The sequence below is a fragment of the Cetorhinus maximus genome, chromosome 2 (genome assembly GCF_964194155.1).
Source record: "Cetorhinus maximus chromosome 2, sCetMax3.hap1.1, whole genome shotgun sequence".
NCBI lineage: Eukaryota > Metazoa > Chordata > Chondrichthyes > Lamniformes > Cetorhinidae > Cetorhinus > Cetorhinus maximus.
Window position 1 is genome coordinate 212526720 of NC_135880.1, and position 16982 is coordinate 212543701.

A 16982-nucleotide genomic window follows, 5' to 3' on the forward strand; every position below is an offset into this window, starting at 1 on the left:
ACTTCACAACAAAAGGAATATACTTGAAATTGCAGGAGTTTCAAATACAATACCTCTGTAATATTTTTGAAATGCCTTACATTAAAGCCAACAGGAATATCGACACAACCCAAACTTTCCAGTTAAAGGATGGCATTTGAAGCCAAGTGGTATTAATTCTTTGGGGAAGGAGAAATGAGTTTGGGAATAAAACATCATACACTTAACATCTCCAGTCATTTCTAGATTCTAGAATGATGTTAGGATGCCTAACCATAAGTGTGTGAACCAGAAAACACTGCAGATGTAAATATTTACCTGAAGCATAAAACAGTGGTAAAACATCATAAAGCAGAATAAAAACTGTTATACTTATTCAAACTACTGGATCTTCCATGTTTCCGCTCCCAAAGTACAGTGCTAAAATGATGCTGAGTTGCAAATTTGTGTTCTGGTTGTGTGTCCATTCGTTACTGGGTTGCGGCTATTCAAGCTCGTTTACTGTTATAACTATCAGGAAAGGGATACTTACATTCCAAAAGAGGTAAAAGATTTGGCACTGCCTAAACTTACAAAGTTAATGAGAAATTGAGTAGTGCTGCTAAAAATGTCCCGATGGAAAGAGTCCCATTATATAAGATAGAAATCATTATAAAATAAGCTCAAAATGGAAGTAGTAATGATTAGTACTATTCTGGGGGAAAAAAACCTTATTGCTAACCTTTGTCATTTTTCTATTCATTGTTCACTAGTCTAGCACAATTCTTCCTTGTACTTCTCAGCCAAATTTAAACCAGCCTTCCTATCATTTTTGTAAGGAACATATCTTTTTATTTCTGTTGGGCTGTCGAAAATAATATATATTTTTATTTTCAGGTTGAAAGACTGGAATAGGATGAGAGGTAAATACAATGTTGCAGTCCTGGAAGTGTGTGCCATGAAGACAGGATGGTGCCAGAAAGGAGTCCTGGACCAAGGGAGCTGCCTGGCAACGTTTTAATTGGCTCCTGACAGGTGACCAGGTTGTGCGCGAGAAGCAGTGCAGCAGAATAGCTCCTAGCCTGAAAGGAACAAGACCTAAAACCTCTTTCTCCTGTGTGTCAAAGATTCCAGTAATTCCACAATAATAGCTAGCTGGATTTTTCTTCTACCTCTATAACCTGCTCTCTCTCTGAAAAGAGGCAAAGGGGAAAATCACTGTTAGAGACATTGAAAGGCAAGTGCTCAACCAGTGAACTAAATACTGAAAGTGCTGGAAGACAACCTTATGTCATTAAGAAGAACTGAAAGGAATTTGGAAGACATCAATCAAAATCAGCCCATTGAATCCTGTACTCCAGGATTGGTGCTATTGAAATGTTTTATCCCACCCTTAAAATCCACGTTTTTGTGTGTCTTATGTATCTTGTATGTGTGTGTATAGGGATTTAAAAAGGGGTAAAGTTTAGGTTATAGAGTTAGAAATTAGCAGTTGATATTTCTTTCTTTTGCCAATGGTTAACGACAGTTTGTTCAATAAACAGTTATTTACTTAATAAGTTGACAAACCTGGTGCTCGTATCCTGTTAACCTAAATTAAAGAGTTAGGTAGAATTGGGCAATCTGGTGGTTTGATCAAACTTTTCACATTTGTCGCAGCTCGGGGAACATATTGCAGTGCACTATCCCCAGTGAGTCGTGACACTTTTGTCAGAAAGCCTCTGCCATGTTTCAACATTGGCCATTAGTGGTTCAGGTAAGGAGCTGTGGAGTTGTTGGAAGAGGTCAATTTTTTTTTGGCAGAAAAGGAGACCGAAGCTCTCGGAGGCGATGTATGAGCTGACTAAACAAAGGTCTAAATCCTGGAAAGCTGTGTGAATAGCTCAGAGGCGCTAAAGAGCTGGGTGTTTTTCTCAGAAGTAGCCAAACCGTGAAACGGGGTGTTATTGGTTGGTTGAAAAAGAACTCTGGAAAGCTATACCATCAGGATTGTCATGACCCGAGGAAGAGAGAGCAGGTGGGTCCTCAGTTTAGCTTCTTAAAATGACAGCACTTCCCACGGCGTACCACTCGCCACAGCGTACCACTCGCCACAGCGTACCACTCGCCACAGCGTACCACTCGCCACAGCGTACCACTCGCCACAGCGTACCACTCCCTCAGGATTTCAGTGGAGTGTTAGCCTGAATTTTGTGCTCAAGTCCTGGAGTAGGACTTGAACCCAGACCTGTTGACTCAAGAGACAAAAGTGCTGTCAACGAAGTCATGGCTGACACTTGTGAGGCCCAACACTTGTTTCAAGTTGATGTCAGGGATGTCTACACTCTGCCCAAATTAATGTGGTATCAAACATGTTCCTGACTCTATTTGGAATGGGAGTTGGCCCCCTAAACTGGACATTTATGTCCCTTTTTTTTTTGCACTGCAAAAATGAGCACAGCAAGGTTCAATTTTACCCTGGATGTCTCTTCCAAGTTAGATTTTAGTCCTGGTGTGGTCATCTGCAATAAATATAATCTGCCCACTGTCATTTTTAAATGGGTGTTAATCATAGCTTAAATATTTAAATGGATACTGCTATTGGGAACAGTTGCTCTTTTAACAGGAGTTGATTAATGTGCAAGTGAAAGTTACAAATGTTAGAGGGATTTTTATTTGAGGACCAGTTACAGTCATAGGTTATGGTTCCTATCTGAATATTAGGCTTCATCATATTCAGTTAAAATAATGGCACAGCAGATTAGTATAGCATCACGCTGCTTCATTACAGTTAGTTGAATCTGATTCTCTTTGTTTCTTTTGACAAAATGTTGACAAGAATTCATTAGTTCAACATTTTTCCATACAATCTGACAACCTTAATGACAAGAAATTAATTGCAGATCAAATTTTCAGCGATATATCTTGTGAATACATGCCTCAGGTCAACTGGAAATAACAGACTAGCTACCCGACCACAGTAAATTGAGCAGGACAATACGGTTCTTCCAAATAGGCGACTATAATGTTCACCATAGCATTTTTAAAATAAGCTTGGATGAACTGTACTCAGCAGGTCAGGCAGCATACTTGACGAGTAGTTCCAGCAATTTTTTGTTTTTATTTCAGATTTCCACCATCTGCAGCATTTTGTTTGGTACTAGTCAAGTCTCTGCCATACCCATATAAAGCAAATTCCTCATGTCTTGACTACTGTAATGTTTTCCTGGTCAGCCTCCCAGCCTCCATGAACGCCATCTCATCCAAAATCCCACTCACCCATCCTCTTTCCGACCCTCAATATTGTTCCTGGACTTCAGCACCACTAATTTAAAATTCTTACTTTAAGGATTAAATCACATTGTGGCCCCATCCCTCCCTATACTTAACTTCCCTAGCCCTACAACCATCCTCCCCCGCACCCACCACGATCTCGGCCCCCAAATTTGCCGTTCTTCTAATTCTGGTCTCTTATGCAACCCCTTCCCTTTCTCTTTGCTGCTAACAGCCTTGCCTTCAGCTGTTGAAATTGCTTGGTGCCTTCCCTAAACCTCTCCCCATCTCCTCCTTTAAAACTCATCACTTCAACTAAACTTTGGTCACCCCTTCTAACTTCCCCTTCTTTGATGTGCCATCCATTCTGCTTTGATTTAAATGTTATTAAATATTGTGGGACTTCCGCCTACATTAAAGGGACTACATAAATGCATGTCATTTCAGGCTTCTTGATCCATGTAATAAATGCATTAGTTTTGAAGAGGCCAGGACAACATGCCACCATTATACTGCCCTCTTAAATTGTCACTATCCACCTAAAAAGAGCCTAGCTCACTGGATTTTTTTTTTAAAGTTCATTGCTAATCAATGACTATTATGCCTTTAACACAATTAATATTCTTACCTGCTTTTATCATTCTTCATCCACTCATTTGAAAGTTCTATATTCTGAATGGAAGTGGGGAAGAACAGGGATGAAGAAAAATTAGAATATACTTTTGGTCGATAAGTTAAATCAAGCACCTCCATTAAAATACTTAGCTTTTCTTTAAAAGAAAGGCAGCTACATGCACCTGTCAACCTCTGAGAATCCTGTATAGGTTCACATGAAAATTCTTTAAAAATCTCTGGCTTTTAGTTTATATCTTTCTATTCTTAGTCAAATCTTCACTAGGCATATTGTGCTACTTTAGAAATTATCATCCTGCACCTCAATTTTTTTTTCTTCTTGTAAGCCGTGCTACGATCCCAGCTGATGTTAATACTGGGCAAATCAGATCCCAGAATGAAACCTGGCTTGATAGATCCTAAGTTTTTGTTCTGAAACTGTGAAGGTAAATTACTGAACAAATTCACAGGAGTCTGCTGATGAACTTTTAACACAAAGACTAAAACGTTTATTAAACAAGAAAATGAATTATATTACACCAGACAAAAAGGTTGGAAAGATCTCCGTAGAAACACAAGACGACGAATCAAATTCCACTATCCCTTTACCCCAGCAAGGTACATAAACCAGTGAAGAGATATCACTAGTTTGACACAAAGGCTTCTCATTTGGAACTGGCACAGTTGCAAATGGTTTTCTTCCAGTGAATTCCTGAGCATTCACTGGATGCTTTTTACCCAGCTCATATCTCTCCCAGAGACACCCAAAAATTGCACTCTAAACTCACTGTTTCTTCAACTGCAGAGTGAACAAATGAGTTCCCTAAACTCAGTCTTCCAGTAACACCTCTGCTAAACTTATCACTTTGCTGAGTTCTATAGCTGATTATTCAGTTAACTCCTGTCCCCAATAGCCTTATAGTTTTCTTTTCAGAGAGCTTAAATCCCTTTCTTCTCTCTCTGACACACATTGAACATTAAATGACAGATGCAACCAAAGCAGATTCCATGGATTTCTCAACAACTCACCAAGACACATTGTCACGTTGTGAGCCAACCACTCTCACTGCAACTTTGCCTTTCTCACAAGGGTTTCTAATTTCCACATTTGGAGATCTTGCCCTGGAATTCTTTCCAAAGGTTGCTCCCACTCAGGCAGTTTCAACAATGGCCCAACTTAAAGGGTTTCAACCTCATCTACCAAGATTCCTTTCCCCTAGATTTTTGAGTACACTCAAGCGTCACCTTTCAAGCACATTTTCAGACTTGCGCCATGCTAAGCAGAACACCATTGCTTCAAAGGAGTGCCTTTGTCCCAGTGGCCTGCAGCACAGAGTCACCAACCTTCAGTTGCCTTCTCAGATTTTCAGGCTTCTCGTGAGCCCATTTCATTTCAAGTCTGCTCATTGCAGCTCTTTCTTTAACTCGGGGCCTATTTTTCTGCTCCTTTCTTTAACTTCACTTCAAGGGATCTATTCTTGTCCCCTATCTTCATCCTTTGCCTGGGACTACCTTTTGGGACTTTCTCCCTATCCCCCTCCCGTATCCTGCTCCCTGGGACACCTACAAGGTAATGGCACTCCGTATCATGTCATCTGATCTGCCTCTTTGCACTGTTTTCTTTTTTCACTTCTGCGCAGGCATGCAGGGCCAATCCCCAGCCCGAAAAGCAGAAAAAACTCGAACTGCATTTGTGCTGCCATTTCCCTGCTGGCACACGTACAGGAGGCTCAAGGTTCATCAGAAACCAGAGTTCCTGACCTTCAACCAGTTTAGGTTTCATCACAGCTGCAACAAGGATAGTCAACTTGATGCATGTAACAGAAACATATTAATTTCACCAAAATACACCACCATTTACAAACTTAATTCACTGTTAAGCAATTCAGTGGCAAGGATACGTAGAACAGAATTACTGTTACGCTGTGCACTAAACTGCATTGCACTGCCAGCGGAAAGTGCCAGCACCTTTAGCTAGAATGGAGATACCTGGGGTCTATGGAACAGCTGTCATCAGTAAGTAAGAGAAAATTCGATACAAAGGATCAGCAGCATTATAAGATAGAAAAGGGTTGGTGGAGGAATGAGAGAGGCAGAGAATGAAAACGAGTGGAAATGAGAAAGATGGTGTGGAAGATAAAGAGAGGCTGAAAGATATAGAATGACAGATTAGGGTATACACACATGCATTTTCTGATTAACAATGTCAAGGCATGTTTTAAACATCAGATTGTAAGTGATGGCTATTTTTCAAAATTTGTTGCAGCAAGTCACTGAAATTTGAAAAATGGTGAGCACAAAACAATACACCTGCACGAAAGGCAAAAACTGAAGAGTAACTTTTTATAACACCATTTATATCAGTGCGGCAGAAAAAACATCAGTATAGAAAATAACAGGTTGACCATTTTTACAAAAAGCATTTTTCCATTGTGTTATAAGGAGAAAATATGTTTAATTTAAAACAAAATATGAAACATTTAAAGAATGCTATATGCTTATAAAAGAATGCTATCTATATGCTTAAAAAACATTAAAGACAATACCACCTTGTTTTGTGAGGATGCTAGTTTTATTTATGGACAGCATTTTAACATACAACTTATCCAACAAATTTCAAGTAAGCCAAATAATGACTTAGCAAAAGGTTTCCCATAGTGTCTCATTCAATGCCTAGCTACAATGTCTCCAGCATTACCCGCCCTGCTCCACCTCATGAGGTCTTTCCTCTCTGAAGGGAGCTGCTCAGCTATCCATTGCCGTAGCATCAGTGTCACCTCCTGGATATCAAACAGGAGGCATTCAAATCAGGAAAAATCAATACCTTAAGTATTAAACTTGTAGAGTTCTGACATGAACATTTGCTGTTGACTGCAGATGTTACTAACAGTGCACAGAATGCTTGGCTGGTTCCCTGTTAGTATAATCCTTGCCAAAATGGACTATGAGGAAAAAATTGAAATGACTTTCACATTAAATGTATCTAAGTTCTGTTTAGTCTAACTTGCAAGGAAATATTTTAAATACCTTAGTTTTCCCTTCCTTCTTTCTGGCTCCAACTGTTTCATCCTGTTAGAGATTTAAAAATATAATTTAGTAAACTCAAAAGAAAAAAAAAATCAAATAAAAAAGCTTAATGTTCTCATAAAGGACATTTGAAACATATCGGAGTCCAAGTGCACAGTCAACTGACACTGCATCAGCAAGTGTGCTGAAGCTGTATACCAAAAGAGCGTGAACAGTTGTAGGGAGAAAAAAATGTGTGCGTAAAGTGCAGAACTAGCACTGAGGCTCTTCTTATTTCTCCAAGGTTAATACTTATTATAATTTAAGTACATTTTATAATTCATGGGATTGGGCTAATAGCAGCAGGGATTGATGAACAGTTAACAGGCAGATTTACATTGTGCTTTAAGTGAACAATAACATTAGAAAATACTAGAGTATCCAATACAAGTGTTTCCCTCAACCTCTATGAAACATTTTGCCTCTGACACACAAATCGGATCATCTGACATGCCACAGGGAAGAAAAAAAATCTGATTGCACCATTCCCTGAACATGGCCTATAATTTGCACTTGAATGAATCAATATAATCTGCTTCCAGAGTCTCCATAGGGAACCTGTTCCACAGATTGACCACTTATTCATGGAAATATTTCCACAGATATGTTTTTAATTTACCCTGGCTTCAAGGTCATGTCCTCAGGTTCAACAGCTATGGACAAGGTGAAAAAGTAGACCATGGTCTACACTATCTAGTCATTTTAGAATCCTAAGAACAGCAATAATTTTACCACTCCTAAAATCTTTCCTAGTGAGAACATGTCCAACTTATATAATCACTCCTCATATCCAGTGATATATTCAACCAAGTATCACATGATCCTAATGTTTCTTTCTATGATTCAAAGTCAATTCTGGTTTGACTGTGCTCTTGTGAAGCTCCTTGGGCACATTAAGGGCACTATATAAAAGGCAAGTGGTTGTTGATTGTTGAACTTTTCAAAGAACGAGGAAGATAATAAATGTATGCAATCTAATAGTTTACAAACAGGAATGTGCCAAGAACATGCAAGAATTGATAGTGGAAGCTCTTAGTTTACACTTCTAGGTTAACTTGGACAATTTCCTGTTGTAATGCTTTATCATACTGCATTGTCAAGAATTGCTTGAAACAAGTGCGTAGACTATTCTAGATGACAACTTTGAGGAATAATTTACATTTAATCACAAGGTAGTCATCACATGAATAAAATGAGCACTCGTTTTCTCTGATGTGCTCTGCCATGAAAGGAACAAGTGCAAAGAAATGCACTGAATTAAAAAAATCTAGTGCTCAGTGGCTGTTGATTGATGTATTTTTCCACTGGGAGAAGTACATTGTAACAGGTAAAATGAAACTTAGACACAAATCTCAATTTTAAAAAATGGAATGAGATAACAACCTTCACATATAAAACAAGGTTTTGAGAGTTCATTAGCAGAGCAGGAAATTCACTACCTTATTTGATAACATGAGGGTTAAAACAGCCACTGTTTTGAGCACGAAGCTGAAGTTCATATGAAGTGACCAGCTCAAAAAGCAATGATACCAATTTACCTGGAACCAAATTCAAATCTCAAGTGGCTGCAAGCCAAATGATTGTATTGTCTACATGTATTTCATGAAGTGAAAAATCACTGAGTGTCTTCCAACTGCTATAAAATAGCAGTTTGAAAAGTAATCCCGATTCAGCAACATTTAAAAGCAAGATAAAATTGTTGGCTCGTTACATCCCCAATTTGCATAATTCATCAATAAATGAAGTTCTTTGGGTTTGAAGGATACTTTGCTGGATTGTTGCTGGGTAGGCACAGCAGCTGCTGGAAACCCTGCAATTTTAACCTGGCTCTCTCAAGGGTGACCCTGTCAAATGGAACCTTTGATCAGTCAACCATCAGAGTCAGAATCCATTGGCAAGGAATATTGAATGGATAACATTGAAAGCTAAAATAAATACAAATCATATCTTTGTCAGCCAGGAATTTACAAGATAGCTGCAATTCTCTACTGAAATCTTGTGAATGACCTGTGCTATGTATGAGAACTACAAAGACAAGTACAGAGGAATCTTATTTGCTAAGAGATCAATCAGCCTGTTGGGAGCACTACTCCATTTTCCTGAAGCCTCAAATGAATTTCAGTAGTCCCCTCATTATAAATGATAGTTCAAGGCTGAGATAGACAGACATTTAATCAGTAAGGGAATCAAGGGTTATGGGGAAAAGGCAGGAAAACGGAGTTGAAGATTATCAGATCAGCCATGATCTCAATGAATGGCAGAGGGGACTCGAAGGGCCGAATGGTCTCTTCCGGTCCTATGTCTTATGGTTTTGGTCTTATTATAAAAGTATAAATATACTCATATACTCTAAAGTAGAAAGATCAGCTAACAATGGAGGATTCCCTTTTGTAGGCAGCCACTGTATGTTCTGAAAGAAATTACCTTATCCATCTTTATCTAACTATCCAACAGAATTATATGCTAATCTTTGTAATGTCCCTAGATGCATTTGCACTGGAGTGTTCTCCAGCCACGAGAAAGACAATGACTTGGGGACACTGTGGCTGAGCAGGCTGCTAACGTTAAGGGCTCTCTTTTCCCTGCCACCTTGCGAAGTACACTGCAAAGGGCCCTCTAGTGTCCAAAAGGATTCATATTTTCAGACAAACAGCAAATGAATGAATGACCAGGCAGCCTGTTTTCGGTGATGTAAGTGGAGGAATGAATGATGTTCACGGAAGAATTGCTGCTCTTCTGTGATTAGTGTTAAAGGAGTTTTTACACTCACCTGAACAAGTATATTGGCCTCAATTTAACATATCATCTAACATCAATGAACACACTCTCAACAACTTGTATTTGCACAGCACCATTAATATAATAAAACAGTCCAAGGCGACTCACAAAAACATCACAAAATAAAATCTGACACTGAACCACATGAAGAGATATTAGGGAAAATGACCAAAAGCTTGGACCAAGAGGTAGGCATGAGGGAGCATCTTAAAGGGGGAAAGAGAGGTAGAAAGGTGGAGACATTTAGGGAATGAATTCTCGAGCTTACAATCTTAACAGCTGAAGTCATAGCCACCTATGGCAGAGAGATTAAAATGAGGGTACTCAAGAGATCAGAATAACTCAGAAGATTGTGGGGCTGAAAGGGATTACAGAGATAAGGAGGGATCATGGAGGAATTTGAAGACAAGGATGAGAATTTTAAATCAGCAGCCAGTGTAGGTCAGTGAGAACAGGGGCTGATAGGTGAACAGGACTTGATGTGAGTTTGGACACGGGCAACAGAATTTTGGATGACCTCAAATTCACGCCAGCCAAGAGTGCACTGACATACATGATACAATATAATGACATGTCAACTGAATAGTGCACTCACTTAAGTGGGGCATGAGCTCAACTGTCTGACTGTGAAGCAAAAGTGCTATCAAAAAAACTAAGCTGACTGTATGGAGAGAATATGCGTGGCAACTGAGTGGACTTAAGTTGCTTGCTTGCAAAGAAATTTCATGCAGTGAGCCTGATCAATAGGCCACACACTGTCGAAGCATTATTCGTAACATTTCCCCGGCTGTTTAAACTTTCTCACTTGAGGTAAAAAAGAGGAAAGAGAAAGAAGCTTTATGCTCTCTTGCGATAAAAATATGACAATATATTCACTATACCTTCACATCATTCTGGTCAGGTTTTTTGTTTGAAATATCTGTTTTAGAAAGAAAAGATTTCATAAGTTTGTCATGATAACATTGCCCTTGCTTGTAGGTACAGCTGAGCTGTTAAATATCAATTCTACAACACTTTCCGTATAGTTTTCAAAGTTATTTTACATTTACCATTTACCAATTTAACATTTTTGTCACACAAAGTCAGTTTTTAAAAGGATGCCATATAATTCTTATGATGAATATTAAAATATAAGGCACTGAGAAATATGAGTTGAGGCACCTGAAAAGCTCCATTTTTCCAGGATCTCAAGTTGATAATCATAGAAAATGGATATAGAATATAAGTTCAATACAAGTCTGCCAATTTGTACCAGGTGCTGAGTGGTTTAATGGGATTGCTGGAGGCCATTCAAAAAGCAACTCAGGAAATGTTTACATTTTAATCTTGAAGCCAGGAGAAAGAGCAGTGCTTCACTTGGGCGCACAAAAAAATCTCTGGCCCTGCTGATGGCCCTTTCAAGCCCCACATCCCAAACATTCTTCTTGGCCTGATCTACTTACTGACTCAACATGGGAGCAAGCTGATCCCATCTTGTCCTCCCATAATTGGCAAGCTGCAGTGGTGCCACCCATTTGACACTCTCAGCTCACTGGTGGTAGTCAAATCATGCTTGGCGCAAAAGTGATTCAGGCCTCCCAATGCCAGCAGTGGGAAAAGTCAAAGAACAGCCCCATTGTTTCTAATCTTCCCTTTTTTGATCACCTTAAATTTGGGCCTTGTGCTACCATTTTGAAGATCAGTATAAACAATCTACTGCTCATCTCATCATACACTTCATACCGGACACCAGGCTAACACAACTTTCTCAGCTCTGTGAAAAAAGGACCAACTTCTTAAATGCTAATTACCTGTGACACCATCCAAGTGAGCCTAGCCTGCATCTTTTCCAAACATACAGACATATCAACTGCACACTAAAGCCTCAGACAACAAAACTGGTTCTCATTGTTTCAGTTGCAACTGAGGTCTTTCCATTAAGGAGACTTTTCTACAAATGCAATATTCTAATCAACAAAAATAATGCTTTAATTAAAAAAACAGAAACAAGTTAATACAGGGTAACAACTGTCAATGTTGTAAAAGGGTTGTTTATGACATCTGTGTAACTACTGTTAAGCTACTCACCAGTTTGTTCCTGGTGGATATTAGACAGTAGTTTTCCTAGATTTTGATGCTTCCTTTCTTTTTTTCTGGCAATTTTCTTCAAGTTAAAACTAATGAAAGAAATACAATTTATAAAAGTTATCTTGTAAATTCTTAGAATTCCTTAACTATGCACATACTGACTGGGTTCCAGAATAGTGCGAAAAGCAAATGTTGAGAAGTAAAAACAGAAAATGCTGGGAAAACTCAATAGGTCTGACAGCGAATGTGGAGAGAGAAACAGAGTTAACGTTTCAAGTCCGTGTAACTCTTCTTCAGTGTTGCGTTGTTTAAAAGCAAAACAGCAGATTAAATCTCTTAAAAAGCTTATATATTACAAAAACAAGTATAAAAAACCTTTACCCATCGACTCTACAAAAGACAAACCCATGAAATTTATCAGTCATCAGCAATGAAGTTCAACTGTTGGCATTTGCAATGGAAATATAATCTAGTGTTTGAATAGCCATATTTTTTACACAAAAAGATCTAAGGAATTAAATCAGAAATAGGACTTAGGAGCAGGAATAAGCCATTCAGCCCCTTGAGCCTGCTCCGTCATTCGATAAGATCACGGCTGACCTGATTGTGGTCTCAGCTTTGCATTCCTGTCTGTCCCCTATAACCTTCGACTCCTTTGTCTATCAAAAATCTAACTAACTTAGCTTTGAATAAATTCAGTAACTCTGGCTCCACTGCTTCCTGGGGAAGAGAATTCCATAGACTAAAGCCCTCTGAGAAAAAAAAATCTCATTTCCATCTTAAAAGGGAGAACACTTATTCTTAAATTGTGTCCCCCTAGTTCTAGTCTCCACAAGAGATGGGGCCATCCTCCCGTTATCCACCCTATCAAGTCACCTCAGGGTTTTATATGTTTCAGTAAGACTGCTTTTCACTCTTCTGAACTCCAGTGGGCATAGGCCCAACTTTTTTTTAAAAATTCATTCATGGCATGTGGGCATGGCTGGCTAAGCCAGCATTTATGGCCCAACCCTAATTACCCTTGAAAAGGTGGTGGTGAGCTGCCTTCTAGAACCACTGCTGTCCATGTGGTGTAGGTACACCCACAGTTCTGTTAGGAAGGGAGTCCCGGAATTTTGACCCATTGACAATGAAGGTACGGCGATATATTTCCAAGTCGGGATGGTGTGTGGCTTGGAAGGGAACTTCTAGATGGTGGTGTTCCCATGTATCAACTGCCCTTGTCCTTCTAGTTGTAGGTTTGGAAGGTGCTTTCTAAGTAGCGTTGGTGAGTTCCTGCAGTGCACCTTGTAGATTGTACACACTGCTGCCACTGTGCGCCTGTGGTAGGGTGTCAATTAAGCGAACTGTTTACTTCTGGATGGTGTTGAGCTTCTTGAGTGTTGTTAGAGCTGCACTCATCCAGACAAGTGAAAAGTATTTCATCACACTTCTGACTTCTGCCTTGTAGATGGACAGGCTTTAGGGAGTCAGGAGGTGAACCATTCGTCAGAGGATTCCTAACCCCTGATCTGCTCTTCTAGCCGCAGAATTTATACGGTTCAGTTCAGTTTCTAGTCAATGGTAAACCGCCCCCCAGGATGTTGATGTTGCCTCCACCTATCGCTGGCCTTCTATCCACCTGTTCCACCTACCTTTAAACAGTATATATTTCACCACATTTCTACTTCCCTTTAGCTCTGAAGCAGAGTCATATAGACTCGAAAAGTTAACTCTTGTCTTTCTCTCCACAGATGTTGTTAGATCTGCTGAGATTTTCCAGCATTTTCTGTTTTTGTTTCAGATTTCCAGCATCTGTAGTATTTTGCTTTTAATCAATAATCACTACTGCATCCTAATTTTTTCCCACATTAGGACTCTAATGTCTGGATAAAATACAAGACAATTACAAGCAGCATTTAAGTATCACCTTCACAGTCATGATAAAACTGTTCAGAAAATGATTACATTTTAAGTTACAAAATCTTCTGCCTTCCTAAATCAATGTTATATTTCCTCAAATCCAATATGGACATTCATCTAATTATATTAGTAACTCTACACCAGCACAGTTCCTACATCTTAAAACCATTCATGATCCAATTAATTCCAATACACCATTTCTTTCCATCGTATCTTTTAAATCATGAATTTTTTTAGTTAACCTTTAATTGAGCTGGATTTGTTTAATCACAATCTCCCATGGAGCTCCACATGGCAGTGGATATGCTGAATCCAAATGTAGAGAGGGAGGGAAGGTGGAGGATGGGAAAGAGGAGTATGAAAGGAGAGGAAGAGGACACTACACAATAGAAGTCAGGAGGGCTGAATTGGGGATTGTAGCTTGTTTGTTGTGGTCAGGGGTGGGGGGAGAATATGAAAGAGTTGAGGGTACAAAGTTGATAGAAATAGCTAGCGCTGAGGGAAAAAGTAGAGAACCAGGGCGTTGTTCAGAGATTGGGATGGATCAATTTTCAAGTGAGATAGCGCTCAGTTTTGGAGTAGAGAGGAAACAGATCACGCACAACGCTGGTGGAAGAGAGGGGGGTACGAACAATTATTCCAGCAGCACTACAGAACAGTGCAGCTGTGCACCATCCCCAGGCAATAGGAAAATGGCCCAAATTAAGGCCTCACAGCACTCAAATTATCTGGAACACCAAGCATTCCATGATATACACAGTCTGTGATTAGTTGGAAGGGTCAGGTCAGGATTGAGAGTGCAGTCAGGTTTACGAATTGAGGGAATCCATGGAGACAACGCTCCTAGCGTGTAAGCATAAACTGCATCTTCCCCCCCGGTTGTTGGTACATACAAGAAATCAAGTAAAGGTGTGGGATGAAAGTATGGCTAGAACAACTGCAAGGATCCACAAAAACTTACATTTATTTTCAAATCTCATTAATGACCACCTTTAGGAACATAGGAACAGCACTAGACTACTCAGCACCTCAAGCCTGTTCTGCCATTCATTGAGATCATAGCTGATCTTTACCTTAACTCCATTCAGCTACCTTGGTTCCATTTCCTTTTATACCTTTCGAGCAAAAAACCTATTGCTCTCTGATTTAAAATTATGAACTGAGGTAGTACATACCTGCTTTTTGTGGCAGTGTTCCACACTTCAATCATCCGTTGTGAGAAATGCATCCTAACTTCTGAATGAGCATGCGCTGATTTTAAGGTTATGTCTCCTTGCCTTAGACCCTATCAGTTGAATTATCAATCTACCCTATCAATTTATTTCAATATTCTAAAATCCTCAACAACCCCTCAATCTAGTTTACGTAACCTCTCCTCATAATCTAACCTCTGGAGCCCTGGGAACCTTCTGGTGAATCTATGCTGCACTCCTTCCAAGACGAATACACCCTAAGATACAGTGCCAAGAACTGTGCACAACACTCCAGATGTGACCTAAACAAGACTTTGTATAGCTGTAGCAAAACTTCTTCCCATTTACATTCCAATTTTCTAGTTATAAATATTAACACTTCATTATCCTTTTAGACTATTTTTTGTACCTGTTACAGTTTAGTGATCTGTGCACATGGACCCCTAAGTCTCTTTGGAGCGCCACTGGTCCTAGCTTTTCACCATTTAAAAATTGTGCTCGGATCTTTCCTTTATTGGTGCAAAATGCATCATTTCACACTTGCCTGTGCTGAAATCCATCTGCCACAGTTTGGTACATTCACTTAATCTATCAATGCCGTTTTGTCATTTATGCTCCTGTCTCCGTTGCTTACTGTAACACCAATCTTGGTGTAATCAGAAAACTCGATGTATGATTCTCGATTGTGTTTTCTAAGGCATTAATAAATGTAGTAAATAGGTAAGGCCCCAGCACAAATCCTTACAAGAGATCACTAGTCACTTCCTTCTAAACCCATGTACATATCTGTATCTCTGTTCCGTCTCTGTCACCTAACCAGGTCAATAGTTTGCCTTCAATTTCATGAGCTTTAACTTTAGCAAAGTCTCTTATGTGGAACCTTATTGAAGGTCTTCTGGAAATCCATATAAATGACATCCATAGATATTCTCCTGTCTATGACTTCAATTAATTCAAAAAATGTAATTAGTTTTATTATACATGAACTTATTCTTGAATTTTTTGCCAAAGGCAGGTCCTTGGTGATTACTTACCGAACAACAGCTATGTGCTGTGATTTTTTTTTTTGACTACAGGTAAGGCAAGAACACCTCAGCCAGAACAGGGATCGAATCCCGTGCTGTTGGTGTTAATTTGATCCACATGCTAGCTGGCTACTCAACTGAGCTAACCTGCCCCTTTCTTTAAAAATCCATGTTATTTATATTTAATTAGTTCAAATTTCTCTAAGTGCTTAGTTACTCTGCCCTTCATTAAACGTTTCAAAACTTCCCCACAACAGGCGTTAGACTAACAATTTCCTGGTCTCTCGCTCACCTTTCTTAAATAATGGGAATATATTTGCAATTTTTCAAATCTAAATGAATTCCTGAATCAAGAAAGCTAAAAAAAAACATTTGCAATATCTCTTCACCTTCTTCCTTTAAAATCTTAGGGTGGGGACCATCAAATCCTGGGGACTTGTTAGTCTAGAGCCATTACTTTTCTCTAATACTATTTTCTTGCATCTGCTAACTTCAGTGAGTTCCAAAACCCTTGGTTCATTATTTGTTTCCCTGGAATGTCAGCTATACTATCCTCTTCCTCTCCTGTGAAGGCTGACACAAAGTAATTATTCAATTGTTCTGACAAAAAGATCAATTTGAAACTTCATCTCCACCTCTCCCTTCAGTTACTGCCTGACCAATTAGGTATTTAAAGCATTTTCAGTTTTTAATTCAGATTTCCAGCCGCCACTGTAATTTGCTTTTGTAATTTTTTTTTGACAAGTCTGCCGTGTCCTTAGTTCCATTTGCAATGTTAACCCCATTTCTTTTCAAAGGTCCCACATTACCCTTGTACGATCTTACATATAGCAGCATGGTTCCTGACTGACGTAATGCTATCTCACTTTAAGCAGACAGAGCCTCAATCTGCATTTTTTCATTCTTAAAATATAGGTGACACAGGCAAGGCAGTAGCTGTTTGTCCCTAGTTGCTTTGAGGGAATTGAGAGTCAACCACATAGTGTTGGGTTGGAGTGACATATAGGCCAGACAGGATAGAAATAGCAGGCTTGCTTCCCTGAAAACACTAGTGAATCAATTAGGCTTTTTAAAAAAACAGCATTTTCTGGTGCCAGCCCACAAATTACTGGAATAATTGAACTCAAGC

General features: G+C 39.3%; 1 protein-coding gene across 3 annotated transcripts in view; it reads right to left on the reverse strand.

Annotated features, from left to right (window-relative positions):
* Nucleotides 1-16982, reverse strand: part of LOC144669712 (uncharacterized) — a 103228-nt gene that overhangs the window by 18175 nt on the left and 68071 nt on the right. For all 3 annotated transcript variants that reach the window (XR_013573718.1, XM_078532185.1, XM_078532184.1), the window contains exons 25-28: nt 11734-11822; nt 10548-10585; nt 6850-6891; nt 3839-3882 (exon numbers count right to left, since the gene is read on the reverse strand). Coding sequence is in view for 2 of the 3 variants with exons in the window: in XM_078532185.1 (XP_078388311.1) it covers nt 3839-3882; nt 6850-6891; nt 10548-10585; nt 11734-11822 (213 nt within the window). In the remaining variant the exon portion in view is untranslated. The remainder of the gene's footprint in view (nt 1-3838; nt 3883-6849; nt 6892-10547; nt 10586-11733; nt 11823-16982) is intronic.